General features: G+C 35.0%; 2 protein-coding genes across 2 annotated transcripts in view; one reads left to right on the top strand and one right to left on the bottom strand.

Moving 5' to 3' along the window:
• Positions 1-749: 749 nt before the first annotated feature.
• Positions 750-9,237, bottom strand: LOC114475640 (choline-phosphate cytidylyltransferase B-like). Its single transcript, XM_028466626.1, has 8 exons — positions 9,037-9,237; positions 7,282-7,381; positions 6,129-6,245; positions 5,083-5,234; positions 4,936-5,014; positions 3,939-4,081; positions 1,831-2,019; positions 750-1,119 (listed from the first exon to the last, which is right to left on the bottom strand). The coding sequence occupies exons 1-8, from the start codon at positions 9,118-9,120 to the stop codon at positions 898-900; spliced, it is 1,086 nt and encodes a 361-aa protein (XP_028322427.1). The 5' UTR covers positions 9,121-9,237; the 3' UTR covers positions 750-897.
• A 2,189-nt stretch (positions 9,238-11,426) lies between these two features.
• lipia (lipase, member Ia) overlaps positions 11,427-15,955 on the top strand; it is a 9,124-nt gene continuing 4,595 nt past the window's right edge. Inside the window, exons 1-4 of the mRNA XM_028467398.1 lie at positions 11,427-11,579; positions 12,886-12,969; positions 13,846-14,216; positions 15,090-15,198. Coding sequence (XP_028323199.1) covers positions 12,912-12,969; positions 13,846-14,216; positions 15,090-15,198 — 538 coding nt within the window. The 5' untranslated portion in view covers positions 11,427-11,579; positions 12,886-12,911. The remainder of the gene's footprint in view (positions 11,580-12,885; positions 12,970-13,845; positions 14,217-15,089; positions 15,199-15,955) is intronic.

The raw sequence follows: 15,955 nt of genomic DNA, 5'->3' as shown, positions 1-15,955 counted from the left end.
CATCCATTTATTTTACAGAAATGCTTGCATTTTCCGGTGCAATCTTTCCCTGAATCCCAACTAATAACAATAATTTAAAAAAAATTTGAAGGTGGATTTCAATGTATGTTTGAATCATGAATACTTGCAAGTGCAACCTTTAAAAACTGGAAATATCCATGTTATTTTATTGTGTTTACGTACATATGTCCATATTTACGAGATTCTAAAAGCACACACAATGCAAATAAAAAGAGGAGAAACATTCATGTACAATTTAAAAAGTTTTATTTTTTTTCTTTCCTGCCGACATCTCACATACACTTAAAAACATACAATATAAATTAGAAAAAAAACTTTGATTTACGGTGATTTTCAAACTAAAGAATACATAAAGCAGACTGTGGCCCCCAAAACAAATCCCCACAAATTGTATTTCAAGAAGTTGGAAGGAAAACACACAAATTGCACAAAGTACACAAAAAATTCCTAAAATACACAAAATGACTCATAAAACACAAAATGACAACAAAGACAGACACAAACTGTCAGCAAAATTACACAAAATAACAGGAAAATAGAGAAACAACAAAAATACAGAAAGTGACCCCAAAATGCACAAATCGACTGCGAAAAATGACAGAAAAATACACACAATTATAACAAAAACACATTAAATAACAAAAGCACACATAATGACTCCAAAAACATGCAAAAATGACAACAAAACTACAGACAAAGAAGAAAAAAAACTCCCCCCCCCCCCCCCCCCTGTATTAATGCTGAGATCAATCATTCTAATGCTGACATAAATGTTGATAATGTGGCCCTCGGATCAGATACAGTCACATTTTTGTGGCCACCGCTGTGACAGAGTTGCCCATCCCTGGCATAAAGTGATGCAAACTGATGAGAAACCTATTGAACGCGTCTACTTTGTGCTGAAGCAGCTTTGTTGGCAGAGCGTTTCCCCTTTTTGCGTGAGGACGGAGATGATGGCGGAGTTAGAGAAGCAGAGGACGGGAGCAAATCTGGGGAAACTGAACGTCTCCTGGTGGGACTGGAGCTGGGGGAGCCCCGTGGGGAGGACAAGGGGGACAGGAACTGGAGCATGCGACCACTCCGCTCCTGGATTGCATTCTAAAGAAAAACACAGAGGGAGACGATTTAGTAACGAGAATATTGGTATTGAAGAAAATGCAAGTGAGGATGCAGGTGCTAGCCTGCGTTGCACTGCATTAGCTTAGCATTAGCATTAGCCTAACATTGACATTAACTTGGCATTAGCTAAGCAGTAACTTAGCAATAACTAAACATCAGCAATAAGAATAAAAAAGGTTGAAATGGGTTGAAAAGGTTAAATAGGTTGAAAGAGTTTAAATGGGTTGAAAAAGTTGAAATGGGTTGGAAAAGTTTAAATAGTTTAAAAGGTTGAAAAGATTGAAAATGTTGAAATAGTTGAAAAGGTTTAAAAAGTTGAAAAAAGTTGAAATGGTTTGAAATAGTTGAAATAGGTTAAAAAAAGTTGGAAAAAAGTTGAAATAGGTTGAAAAAAGTTGGAAAAAAGTTGAAAAAAGTTGAAAAGGTATAAAAGGTTGACAAAGTTGAAAAAGGTGAAATAGGTTGAAAAGGTTGAAAAAAAATTAAATGGGTCGGGAAAAGTTGAAAAAAGTGAAAAAGTTGAAATAGGTTGAAATGGGTTGAAATGGATTGAAATGGGTTGAAATGGGTTGAAATGGGTTGAAATGGATTGAAATGGGTTGAAATGCCTCGGGCATCGTCACTAATTATATATTGAATAAAATGCAGCTATTGACCATTATGATGTTCAACATGAATAAATAAACGTACCCAGGCTCCATCAGCACCAAAGAGCTCCAGAAAATTGGAGATGAACTCTCGTGACTTCTCTTCCCATTTGTGGATCAGGTCGTGGCTTTTCTCTTCCACTCTGTAAACAAAGTGCTTGGACTTCTCCTCCACGGTTCGGACGGTTTCCTTCATTTTGTCCACCTGGTCCTGGAGACGATACTTTTTCTCCTGTGAAATACAAAACAATGCATTTGTAATGGTTTATTTTAGGACCTATTGAAGGACAGTACAATATATGGAATATTTCATGTAATTCATGACAAGAACTGATTATGAAAGTTTGTGTCCAAACAATATTTATCATATTTGTTGTATTATATTAATGTAATCAATAATTAATGGTATCAAGAGTTTAAAATTAAAATTACACTAAACAACAGCAACGAATTAGGGCCAATTTTGATGGACAAAATAATTTTGGGTAAATTAAGAATAATGTTGAAAAGTCAAAAATAAAGATGAAATTTTGAGAATAAAGTTGAAATAAATGTCGACATTAAAATGAAAAGTCAAGAATAAAGTTGAAGTAAATAAAATTATGCAATGGCAATTTTTGCTTTATTAGCAAACCTTCGACTTTAATCACAATATTGTATTTTGATTTCATTTTCAAAATTTCGACTTAATAATCTCATCTTTTCAACTTTATACTTGAAATTTCAATTTTAATCCCGACATTTCGACTTTATTCTCGACATTTGGACTTTATTCTTGATTTCCCCAAATTTGGCCTCAATCTGCTTCCGTACAAAATTAAAAAAAAAAAAAAAACATAAAGATTCAAAGTTCATTAATAAATACAACAGTTATACAAGTTATTTATTTATTATCATTTATTTATCCTGGTTTTTTTTTCATCTTTGACTTTGAATCTTTTTATCTTTTTTTTCTATATTTGTGGAACCAGAATAGTATTGTCATTTTGAGTTTTCATTGGGAACACATTTAGGAAATAATATATCTGGGCCCGACACTTTTTAACATATTGTTTTCAGACAAAATTTTACCCACTGAAATATCAAGTGTGTATTAATTAACAAAACATAACAAAAAAAATCCAGCTTTCTAGTTTTGCTACTTTTTCTTTTCCTTTCCACTCTGTTACATCAACCGTATCCATGGAAACCCAAGAACAACTTTTTGATGTCATGTTTTTTATAAAAGGTAATGAAGTACATTAGGAATTAGAACATTGACCATTGAGTTGTAGCTCAGTGTGTGATGGATATCCCATCATCATTCAACCCCATGTTAAACAAACATTAGGATGAATTATATTATAAATTATTATACATTTTGCCCTTATTTAGATGACATCTAAATTTGGAGATAACAAGTAAAACTGTTGACAAGTACTTGAGAAAACCTCAAACTGTGCTTTAATATGAAATAAGAAAAAAAAACTACAACATTCAAAGTTAAAAAAAAAAAGTACTTTAATCAAAAATGAATATTTTCAAACAAAGAAAAAAAGTGTTCAAATGCAAAATAAAAAAAAATATTTGAGACCCAAATAATTGCATTTTAACACTTATTTTTCATTGCAGTAATCTTTGTTGTATTGGGGCCATATTATGGGCAGAACATTTGTGTTTTTATTATTCAATCAAAAACAATAAAACATTTCAATCAAAGAAAAAAGTGTTCAAATGCAATAATTTGTTTTGTTTTTTTGGGGTTTTTTTTTTTTTTGGTATTTGAATGCGCTTTTTCTTTGATTAAATTATTTTTTTGATTGAATTAAACTTGTTTTTCTTTTGATTGAAAAGTTGTTTTTTTTTTTTTTGATTGAACAATAAAAACACAAATCCACCTTCATACTTTTTCTTTTTCTTTCAACAACGCTAACTCACTCGTCTCCTGCAGCTCATCTGTCCTTATAAACCCTTTCCCTGTGAAAGTCTACGTCAATAATCCTAAACTAAAGGAAGTCACATTTTGCTGAGTCACACTAAATAAAAACATCTTAAAATTCACTCATTTAAATCCACCAAAATAAAGCCGTTAATGGTCTGTGGCATTTTGTTTTGGTGTTTCTTTTTGAAAAACAAATCTTTCTTTCTTTCAAAGCTTTGTGTTTTTCTTACGTCGATGAAGCCGACGTTCAGCTCTCGGGCCGTGTAGCCTCGCTGCAGGTTTCGTCGGACGTAGATGTTGTAGTCTTTGACGATTCGTGTGATCAGATCAGACGTGGAGATGCCTTCTGTCCTCTGAGTGGCCACGAACATTCCTAAAACAAATGCACAAAGACGAGTGAACAGATATTTAGGTTTTTATTACCAAAAATAACTATTCACGTCCTATTATGGCCTCAAATCAGAGATGGGTGACTTTGATCTTTTATCTGTGATTGTCTGATCTGAGGACCACATTAATATATATATATATATATATATATATATATATATGTATATACATACACATTTAGAAGAATAACCAATATGAGCATTAATAAAGAAAAAAATAAGGTTGGGTTTTTTTTGGTAATTTTGTATATTTTACTTCCATCTTTGTCATTGTTTTGTGGGTTTATGTTGTTTTTTTTTTGTATATTATTGTTTTCATTCGTATATTTTTGTCTCATTTTGTGTTTTTTATGTTGTTTTTGTGTTTTTGGAGTCATTTTGTATATTTTTGTTGTTGTTTTGTATTTTCTTCTGTTATTCTGTGTATTTTTGTGGTTGTTTTTGTGTGTCATGAGTCTTTTTGTAAATTTTTCTGTAAATTTGTGGGTTGTGGTGTTTTTTTGCTGTTGTTTTTTGTGTTTTTGGAGTAATTTTGTGGGCGGTTCTTGAAGTCACTTTGTGTATTTTTGCTGTTATTTTGTGTATTTTGGGAGTCATTCTGTGTATTTTTGTGGTTGTTTTGTGTGTCATGAATCTTTTTGTTTATTGGTCTATAATTTTGTGTTTTTTATTAGTCATTTTGTGTATTTCTGCTGTTGTTTTGTGCATTTTCCTATACTATTTTGTGTTTTGTTGTTATTTCCAGTAATTTTCTGTCACTTGGTGTGTTTGAAGTCACTACTTTGAGGACCGCATGTTGTCCTCGGGCCAACAATAGTACGTTTGAAATAATCTCTACCTGCTTCCTTGATGTGTTTGTACACGTCCTCTGATCCAGCTGAAGTATACGGGATGTCGTCATGAGCCACAAAGTCGATCTGTGTGAGCAGACAGAGTTCAGTGTCTATATTTGTTCTTCTTATCTAAACATGTCTTGACCTTTGACCTTGTGCAATGTAAGGAACTCCGGGGTGAGTGTCCAGGGCGCGTCCCGCACCACCTCGTCAACGTAACGACAGTGTCTGAGGGCATCGTAGCGCTCGTCCTCCGTCATCACCGTGTAGCCTTTGAACTTGTGGGTCAGTTCATCACTGCAGACTGCCAGGGAGAGAAAGAATGAACCCTTCAAGGTTTCCATCAGAGGATGTTTTTTTTTTATCAGATAAAGACATAGAGTAGGTCTCAACTTTTTTTAAAAAGAAAATCAAAGATCATATGCTCAAAAAAGTCAAACAATCACTGTCTTCCTTGTTTGAAGAAGAAACACAAGAAATCACAGTAAGAATGAAGGAAATACCCTTGTCTTCTATGCATCCATCTATAGGCAGTGTTTCTCAACCTTTACAGGGGACCCCCACTTTATTTATTCATCTGATTAATATCAACTGTTATACAGGAAGTTTAGTATTATTTCAGCCATGGAAAAGTGCAAATACATGTCTGGAAAGTGGAAGAAATATTCACAAAAGCCATTGAAATTTGTTAGGTAAGTGGCAGAAATGGGAGTAAAAATGCATCACAAGGAACAAAAATATGGCAATAAAAAGTGATGAAAATAGGTTAAAATATAGCAAGTTTGGTGTCGTTGCAGAGAAAGGGTAAAAATAAGCAAAAATTGGCTCAAAATGTAAAAAAAAAAAATATTCTTAGTGTCTTGAAGGCAGTCCCAGTGTCTTGCAACCCCAAATGGGGGTCTGACCCAGAGGTTGAGAACCTCTGGTCTACAGGACTCTACATCCCACAATGCAATGCACAAAACCTTTCCAATAGTGTCATACGTGGAGTTTGCAGGGTCTGCTAGTGTATACAGTGGAGATGAAAACCAATTTTTGAGCAACAATTTTAACCTTTTACATTTATTCTTTTTTCAAGCACATGATCTTGGATTTATTATTGATCTGTGAGAACTTTATCTGATAAATAATGATCCTTCTCCAGCTGCTTTAAGGTCCTTTCCTGGGGTGTTAAAGTGTTGATGAGTGACAGACTGACCTCCTACAATCAGGTGAGTGTTGGGGAAGACGTTCTTGGCTTGCATCAAAGCCCGAGCGTGGCCCGAATGGAAAAGATCAAAGATTCCATCAGCGTAGACTCGCGCTGGACGATTGGCTACAAGAGGAGCAACATTCAGATGATGGATGATGATGATTCATTTTGTACATTTGTAGTTGCCTTGTGTGATTTTGGAATAATTTTGATTGTTTTAGGTGTTTTTTGTTTGTTTGTTTTTCCTTTGTATGCACATGCTGTCAAATGTCAGGTAAGACAGCAAACATATGTTTTGTTATTGCAATTAAGTACATGATTTTTTTATTGCATAACTGTAACCATCACCAGCCCTCCCTAAGGAAGGGTAAGAATACTTTATTAAAGGGAGGATATAAAAAGAAAGGGCAGTGTTACATTTAGGTGTTGTTTTTAATATTTTTGTTTTTGTAGTTGCCTTGTGTATTTGGAATAATTTTCTGTATTTTTGTTGTCATTTTGTATAATTTTCTGTAGGTACCCGGTGTGTTGGACTTTTTGTACATTCATTTTGTACATTTGTCTATATTTTTGTAGTTTCCTAGTGTATTCATTTTTAACCAAATCATTTTTTATTCATTTTTATTAATTGTCTGTATTTCTGTAGTTTCCATGTGTATTTTTGGAATAATTTTCTGTATTTTTGTGGTGTTTTTGTGTATTTTTGTTGTCGTCATTTTGTATATTTTTCTGTAGGTACCATGTATGTTGGACACATTTCTGTATATTTGTCTGTAATTTTGTAGTTGCCTTGTGTGTTTTTGGAATAATTGTGTGTATTTCTGTTGTCATTTTGTATATTTTTCTTCAGGTACCTTGTGTTGTACATATATACAGTATATATGTCATTTTGTATATTTGTCTGTATTTTTGTTGTTATTTTGTGTATTTGTCTGTATTTCTGTAGCTCGTCTTGTGTGATTTTTGAGTACCTTTGTTTGTTTTTGTTGTCATTTTTAATATTTGTCTGTATTTTTGTAGTTGCCTTGTGGTTTTTTTGGAATCATTTTGTGTATTTTTGCTGTTTTTGGTTTTAGTTTTTGTATTATTTTTTTTTTATCCATGTTTATCTTAGGATATTTTCAGTTTCAATTAAAAAAGTAAAGTCATTAGGTTTAACCTGGCGTTCCCCTTCGTGCTTGAGCGAGGGTTAACTTCTCATGGGGAACTTCACACTCGTATCCCGTGGACTTGGCAAAAGCTGCAGGTTCTCGCAGAGCCTAAATACAGAGAAATAAAACGTTAAAACACTGAAAACATGCGTATTAACTCATAATCCACATGTAAGGCTATAAGGATGCACTACAAACACACACAATGACAGATTCAACTAGGAATGATAGCAAAGCTCAGGCTCCGCCTCCATGTATCAATAAAACAGGATAAGCTGTGATAAATCTCCAGGACAGTTTTAGACAATCTCAGCACTCAGACATTTAAACACCCTGTGGACTTTGTGTTCTGCTCAGATCCATGTGTGCACCTTTATCTGCTGTGATGTAACTTTGGAAACTCACTACGCTCTCTTTTCTTCATATTTCATATATAAAGATTTATCTGGAGGTCTGATTATTTAAATTTTGCTTTTTGTTCTATTTTAGAACTCAAACAACACAAAGTGTGAATACTTGACACCACAACACTATTATTTTAATAAATGTGCATCATTTTGTATGACATTTTACTGTAATGTATTTCCTGTAGTGGTTTTCAGTAGATTTTGTACATTTGTAGTAGCCTTGCAAATTTTTGGAATCATTTTCAATATGTTTGTTGTCCTTTTGTGTATTTTTGATGTCATTTTGTATATTTGTCTGTATTTCTGTGGATTTCTTGTGTGTTTTTGGAGTAATTTAGTTGGTTTTTTGTGGTCGTTTGGAATATTTTTCTGTATTTCTATAGTTGCCTTGTGCATTTTTTGAATAATTCTCTGTATTTTTGTTATTTTTTGTGCATTTTTGCTGTCATTTTGTGTATTTATGTTTTTATTTATCACAGCTTATCTTGTTTTACTGATACTTGAAGGTAGAGTCTTAGCTTTGACACCACAACACTATTATTTTAATAAATGTGGATCTCAATTTGTAGCAATTTTGTGTATTTTTGTTTTGTTTTTGTGTATTTTTGTTGTAATTTTGTATATGTGTATCTCTGTAGATGGCTTGTGTGTTTTTGAAATACTTTTCTGTATTTTTACTGTCCTTTTGTGTATTTTTGTTTTCATTTTGTATATTTGTAGTTGCCTTGTGTGATTTTGGAATAATTTTCAATATATTTGTTGTCCTTTTGTGTATTTTTGTTTTCATTTTGTATATTTGTCTGTATTTCTGTAGGTTTCTTGTTTGTTTTTGGAGTAATTTTGTCAGTTTTTCTTGACATTTTGAATATTCTTCTGTATGTCTGTAGTTACTTTGTGTGTTTGTGGTTGTGTGTGTTATCTTTGTCATTTATCACAGCTTATCTTGTTTTTACTGATACTTGGAGGTGAAGTTTTAGCTTTGGCACCACATTACTATTATTTCAATAAATGTGCATCTCATATTGTTTACGTAATGACATTTTACTGTCATTTCATTTATTTCCTGTCATGGATTTCAGTCTGTGACTGTTTCCCATATTAGAGATACTTTAGATTTGCTGAACTCCTTCTCAGACACAACCATGGGTTGTTGCTGTTACACACTTTTTATCAGTTGGCTCAAACATTAAACAGCCACAGTGAAAAAAAAAAAGCCTGTGGTTCTTTAATTAAACAAAGTCTGACACATATTAACAGAATGGAGGTCATACACTCTCATTTAGTTCCTTATCTATTCTGAGAGAGGTAATATCTTACATTTGTCTTGTTTCAAAGCAAAAAAATCATCAAACTCACCTTTCGAGGGGCTTTTCTTTGGCTCTTGGGGTTCTGTTGTTGTTGGACGTTATTATTCCCTCGTCCTCGTCTCCTTCCAGCCATTTTTAATGTTTGACTCCCTCGTTTAACAGCAGCACTGCTCCAACCTGGCTCCCCTCACATACACACCTACGCTACATTACACGTTGTCTTATGTATACAACCCAATCCGCCTGCCAATCGACCCTGATGACGGCTGAACGTAGAGGGCAAAGTTCATGCCACAGTGGAAAGAGCCTTCATTATGTATTCATGAGCCACTATATGGCACATAATATATATTTATATCTATATACTACTTAAAAAATAAAAAATGTACAATCCTCCTTCGTCCTCTTTTAATTTGACACACAGAAAATGTAGTTACATTATAACAGTGGTTCCCAACAGAGGTGGACTGGCTATCTGGCATACAGGCCATCGTCCCAGTGGGCCGGTCGTTTTCCGTTTTTTTTTACAAGCAAGTAGAGGTAGACATGGTAACAGATGGCCAAAAATTCTCCAAAAGTGGCAAAATTGTGGCAAAAAACGAGCGTAAAGTGACTAAAATGGGCCAAAAACAGTCAAATGAGCAAATAAAGAGGAACCAGGTGGTATTTAATGGCAAAAGGTTGCTTTAATGAGCAAAATGTGGCAAACAATAGTGAAAAAGAGCAAAAATGTGGAACAAAAAGTGGCAAAATGTATAGGGAAAAGGAAAAAAGTGGTATTTACTTGGCAAAAGTCAGCTTATTTGGATGAAAGTGGCCAAAAAAATTCAAGAAAGGACAAAAATTAGATACAGGTGTCAAAATGATCTTGCAAAAATGGAACAAAAAATAGGAAAAAAAAAAAAAAGGGTATTTATTGGTAAAAGGAAAATAAAATCTGGAAAAAGTGTCAGAACTTTTTGAAAAGGGGTAAAAATGGCCAAAAGAAACAGGTAAAAAGAGGTTAAAAAAGTTCCCCCTTTAAAGGTTTTCTGGGGGAATAATAATTAAAATGAAGACATTAAAAAGCTTCATGTTGAGAATCACAGACTTAATAACAGCTTCTACATGTGTTTCTTATAATATAGTGGACTGGTCTGCACACAAAATGCCAGTCCACCCCTGGTTCCCAACCTTTTTTTGATCATGACCCCAATTTGATTAATCAAGAATTTCTACTGACCCCAAAGACATTTTTTTAGAATTACTTTTTCATCATGTTTGTTATACTGTATGTGAATCAATGATGTCACACCTAAATAATCTGTCCAACTGCATTTATCTTAGTTTAAAAAAAAAGGTTTAAATGCATAAAAAGACACCAAATACTGCATGTAGTATCTTAGTATAAATGTGTATTTTTTTTAATGTTACTTAGTGAATTACTTGTGTGATTTATTCTGTTATTCAAAGTGTCCAAATATCATGTGGTGGGACTGTCTGGCTATGACTGCTGTTTTAAAAAAATCTTAAAAATTATTCTGAAGTGTCAGTCTTGGTTCCACCCCAGGGGTGAACGGAAATGACAAAAACTATAGAACTATATCTATTCAGGAGCCACTAAATACACATTTGTCAACCTTGGGGTCGGGACCCCATGAGGGGTCACATGGAGTTTAAATGGGGTCGCCGTAAATTTCTGAAAAAATGAATTCAATTCAATTCAACTTTATTTATGTAGAGCAAAATAGAACAAAGTCATCTAAAAGCGCTGAAGAAAATATAAAGTCCATAAAAAGAAAGAACCCAAGAAGATCCACATGAACAAGCGTTTAGCGACAGTGGGAAGAAAAAACTTCTTCTTTTTATGGGAAGAAATCATCAGCGGAACCACAAAATGAAAATAGATGTTTTAATTATTATTCTCATTTTAAATTAAAACAACACACAATCTTAAACAACTGTACTTCTATACTTTCACTTTGTGAAAAATAAATCTAGTTCAATGAGAATGCAGTAAAACTGCAGCTCAAACATGATCAAAAACTAATTCCGGGTCACCGGAAATTTTTGACATCAAAATGGGGTCATGATCCAAAAACGGTTGGGAACCACTATTTCTTTCCACTTTTTTACAACATGAGATTATTTTGTTGTTGATTGTTTTCACTCGTTCATTCATTCTTTCATTATGCTCTATAGTTGTTTTGGATTCAGAAATAAGAAAAAGGGGGGTATAACTTGAGCCAAATAAGTTTGAGAACCACTGATCTATTCAACTAAAGTCTCAGATATTTTGCTTATCTGACGTCTGATGTGAAACCTAGGTTTACATCCTCCTGAGTCGGTTAGACTGAAAACAAAGCAACGGCTCCCAAACCGGTTTGAGTTGACAGGAACCCATAGGAACTCCTGAGGAATGTTTCAACACCTGTGAGCACAATGACCTGAGGTTGGGGGTGTGGTCACCCTCCTGGGGCGGGAAGACTGCTTTGCTGTTCTTTCTGTTACTTCCTGAAAGTATAACAGTATGAACATGTACTTAAGTTATGTTCTAAGGATAAACTTTCAATCTGGATGACTGACGCAGACCGACACTGTCCTTCAACAGAGGTAAGACTGCGACACCATCTGTTGTTCCTTTCACCTACTCAGAGAGCAAACAACACACTGCGTCTCCTCTAACAGATAAAGTCACAGCTAACGTGTAAAGGCGGTTTTCAGTTGCACTTGTAGTCGCAGTGTTATCGACTGTGATCAATCACAGTAGCTGGAGGGACTTATAAGTAGCCACGACACCTGAAAAAGCTTTTATTTTATTTCCTGACTCCTTTCATGACACCAGAAGGCGAGTAAATAAGTAACAAACCTCTAAACTTTGATCCACTGCTTATAAAACAGAATCCTAAATCCCTCATTAGCATTTAATCCTTCTATTATCCTCAAATATTACTCACACATTTTACCATTGGGGTCAATCTGACCCCAGGGATACTTCACTACAGAAAAAGATTTTCACAAAATTGTTTGTGTGTCAGGCACTTTGTTAATTTGCTGAAAAATAACTCCTTGATAATGAAACCTTGACTTGTTCTCTAGTGCCACCATCAGGTCAAACTTTAAGTTTTAGTTAGTTAGTTAGTGTATCTTGAATATCTCATTCATGAGGTTCACGCAATGAACCATATTGATTGATATTGGTGACCGCCCAACCCCTTTCCTCTTCATAAATATATTTATTTACTTATTATTATCTTTGGGGCTATTCACTACAAAGTTTCAGGCATTTTCCGTCACTTTGACTGTGAAAGAGCTGTTCCAAAACCACTTAATAGTAAACCTTTTCCTTGCAGATAGTTCCAGCAAGATTCATTTTGTCTTCTTTTTCAACATTACGTAGGATAAATTCAGGTTTCCTTTAGTCAGACAACGTTTGTCAGGAATTTTTATATCTCCCAACATGTTTTGACTATCAACGTTTTGATCAGCAAAACTCCACTGATGAAGACTGGCAGATGAATGTCAAAACCTGCAATACACAGACAAAGTTTTACACAGCTAAAATAGCTTGGGGTGAAATTAACCCCAGAGGACCACCAATGTGTGCAATGTGTTCAGCACATTGAAAAAATATCGTCATGATCATTTTTTGCTTAATCGAATGTACCCATATCAAATTCAAGAAAAGTCATGAAACATGAAGCAAAAAAAAAAAAAGTCAACGATTGTTTTTTCAATGATACAAATTTAATGGGGTCAAATTGACCCCAGGGATAATAGGAGGGTTAATAGACTAGATTAGATCCAAACCAGGACGTACAAGTTGTGCTTTAGTGGCATTTCATGGAATGAAATATTTTACCACAAAAAGGTTGATGGACTTAAACCTTTTACCATGTTTTAATCATGTTAAAACCAGAAACCTGCACGCTGATGGTGTAAAGCATGTTCCTGTGGCAATATCTGGCAACCCTGCTGCTGATAACTGTGCAAATATACAAAGGTAAGGCCTCCAAACACACAACACTCTGTAATGTAAATATCCCACATTTACATCCCACGCCTGTTCGGTGCATGTGCTGCATCTTATTATTTGCACTTGAGCGAGTGAACTTGTGACACTGGGCTGGTGGAGTCACACCTGCAGTTTAACCAATGAGTGAGCTTCAATTGAGGAAGTGAAACCTCATCAGAAAACCAACAGATGCTCCCAAAGTGTAGTCATAAGGACACAGAGGTTAGCCTGAGCACTCAGCTGATCACAAACCACCAGACTACAACCAGTGGCTTTAGACCACACGTCAGCTTCTCATGGAATATAAATCCAGTTCAGAGAAACAGAAGTTTGACAGAAACGTTTGCAAGAGATGTGTGATTATTGTGTTTCGTGGAGTATTCCATATCTGTGTGTATCGTTTCTAAAGAAAAATTACAGAACAATGAGTAAAATATTGCATTGTTTCATGCCATAAATCACAGCAGAGTGAGGTTCCAAAGACATCTTAGCCTGGTCAAAGGAAACACAAGTACAAGTTATTGTTTGGTCATCTTGCCAGAAAAACATAGCGCTGACCACAAACGTGCCTTTACTTTGAAATTGGCAACTGATTGCACCATGTGAAAAAAATGGTGTTTTACACTTTTCTTGCCAAGTTTTTGCCATATTTGAAGCACATTTGGTCACCTGTTTCCATGTCTGCCTCCATGACGGCCCACCGGGACAATGCCTGGTATGCCGGATGGCCAGAATGTTGGGAAAAATGTGGACCACCCTAGTGCACACTCAGTTTATCAAAAGATCAAATGGCGAGTGTCAGATCTATTCCAACAGATGTGTCTACTCTGTGCCTTCTTTCATTTTTCCCGCCATCACTTGCAGCTGAGATATGTCAGAAGTTCACCGACCTAAACCTCGGTCACTCCTTCATTGGGACCAACGTGAAGGTGAAGTTGTTGCTGTACACCCCGGAAAACTTCACCTGCGGGACCCTCATGTCCCACGCCAACCTCACCACCCAGACCAGGTTCAACTTGTCCAGGCCGACCATCTTCATCATCCATGGGTATCGCCCGACTGGATCTCCACCCGCGTGGGTCCACCTGCTGACTGAGGTGCTGCTGTCCAGAGTGGACAGTAATGTGATAGTGGTGGACTGGAACTACGGCGCTGCCAATTTAAACTACTTTAAAGCAGTGGAAAACACCCGAAAAGCAGCAGAAAACCTGACTGGGTTCATCCAGATGTTGAAGGTATAAGTGCTCTGTTCTCTGTGTTTGTTTTCTATAGAGAGTTTACATTTACGTCACGTTCTGGGCAGTAACCCGGATGCGCAGCCATATTGGAGGCACTCGGTGGTAAACACTGCGATGGAAAAATGTCCGAAACAGTTATAGATGCAAAGGCTTAGAAGGAAGAACTTGGTCTGCAGGAAAAGGCACGATATTTGGAAAGTTAGGGTTTATTGGTGGTGCGGATCCATATGAGTTGGCTCCCTCGTCTTGGATCAATGACGACCCGGAGAGTCTTCCGTCTATTGCGTATCCTGATATCGTCAACAACCTGGTTTTAACCCCTTTTGATAAAAGTCAGAACTTTTACCTGGAATACAATGAGAAATACAGAATATTTTAGCTCTACATTTTAAGAACTGTGTTGCTACTGTAGCAGGCTATTAAATGTGATTATATTAAGTCAGTAATGCCACATGCAGTAGCTTGATATGAATTATATTATTATCATCACACTAGAAAATTAGTTAAAAGCCGCTGCTATCAACAATTCACTTACTTGACAATAAATGGTCCCAACATATTTGGATGTTGTCCAGATGATTTTAGCCTCGTAGATCCTGGTTTAGCTTCGCTAACCACAAGCTCCTCCTTTCCTCTGATGACTTTTGACATTGTTCTCCCTGATTTGTTATAACTTTTGGCAGTCTATTAAAACTCCAAATGTTTTTCACGGTCTGACTGCAATAATTCACCATTTCCTTTCAGTCGACGTTTGGGATCTGCTTTGTTTACCTGCTGAGTACCTCCAATATGGCCACTTCCGGTTTGATAAAGCTGTGATGACGCGCTGTAAAAGCCCTCTATTCAAACAATGATGGCTAAACTTTTCAGGACAGCGGTGTCTCTCTCAGCTCCATCCATATGATTGGGATCAGCCTGGGTGCTCATATAGCAGGCTTTGTTGGAGCTAAATTTAACGCAGCCATTGGAAGAATCACAGGTGAGAAAAAGCACAGGTGGGATATTGTCAATAATATGACTTTTTTTTCGGCTTCAATCATTTTTGGTGTTTAGGTCAATGAAGGATTTTCATCCCATGATATTTCTTAAAATTGGAAACATTGGGCAAAGTTTGCATGAAAATTATGATGGAAATAGAAATAGAAATAGTTTGAAATTGTATACAGGACTATAATATAGCTAAATAATAGCTAAAGAATAAAGTAAGTGTGTAAGTGAGCACAAATATACCGGTACTGAATTCTAACTTTTTTTAAAATCAGAATTCATACTTTAATCTCAGAATTCTGATTTTTTTTCTTCTCAGATCTCTGACTTTTTTTCTCAGAATTCTGACTTTTTTCTCAAAACATTATAATAATAATATTAACATTTGAATTCTAACTTTTTTTATCAAAATTTTTTACTTTTTTCTCAGAATTCAGACTTTTTTCTCAAAACATTATAATAATAATATTAACATTTGAATTCTAACTTTTTTTTTCAGAATTCTGACTTTAATCTCAAAATTCAGATTTTTTATCTCAGAATTTTGACTTTTTTCTAAAAATTCTGACTTTTTTTCTCAGAACATTAGAATAATAATATAAAAAATGTTGACCTTGGTTTTTTGTTAATTCTCTTTCATACATTATACAACATATTTTGTATTTTTTATGAATTTAAAGCTCTTTTTAATTGAAAGAAATGCAGTTGAACAGAATAATTATGTGTCATTTACAGAATAAAGCGAGGCT

Source organism: Gouania willdenowi, chromosome 14 (genome assembly GCF_900634775.1).
Source record: "Gouania willdenowi chromosome 14, fGouWil2.1, whole genome shotgun sequence".
NCBI lineage: Eukaryota > Metazoa > Chordata > Actinopteri > Blenniiformes > Gobiesocidae > Gouania > Gouania willdenowi.
This window is presented reverse-complemented; position numbering and strand designations above follow the sequence as displayed.

Excerpts from the sequence above, each read along its gene's own strand:
- LOC114475640 (XM_028466626.1), bottom strand. The coding sequence starts at position 9,120 with ATGGCTGGAAGGAGACGAGGACGAGGGAATAATAACGTCCAACAACAA. Across the intron at positions 5,235-6,128 it reads CACTCACCTGATTGTAGGAG|TCTGCAGTGATGAACTGACC; the intron begins GTCAGTCTGTCA and ends TCTCCCTGGCAG. Across the intron at positions 1,120-1,830 it reads TTGGTGCTGATGGAGCCTGG|AATGCAATCCAGGAGCGGAG; the intron begins GTACGTTTATTT and ends GTTTTTCTTTAG.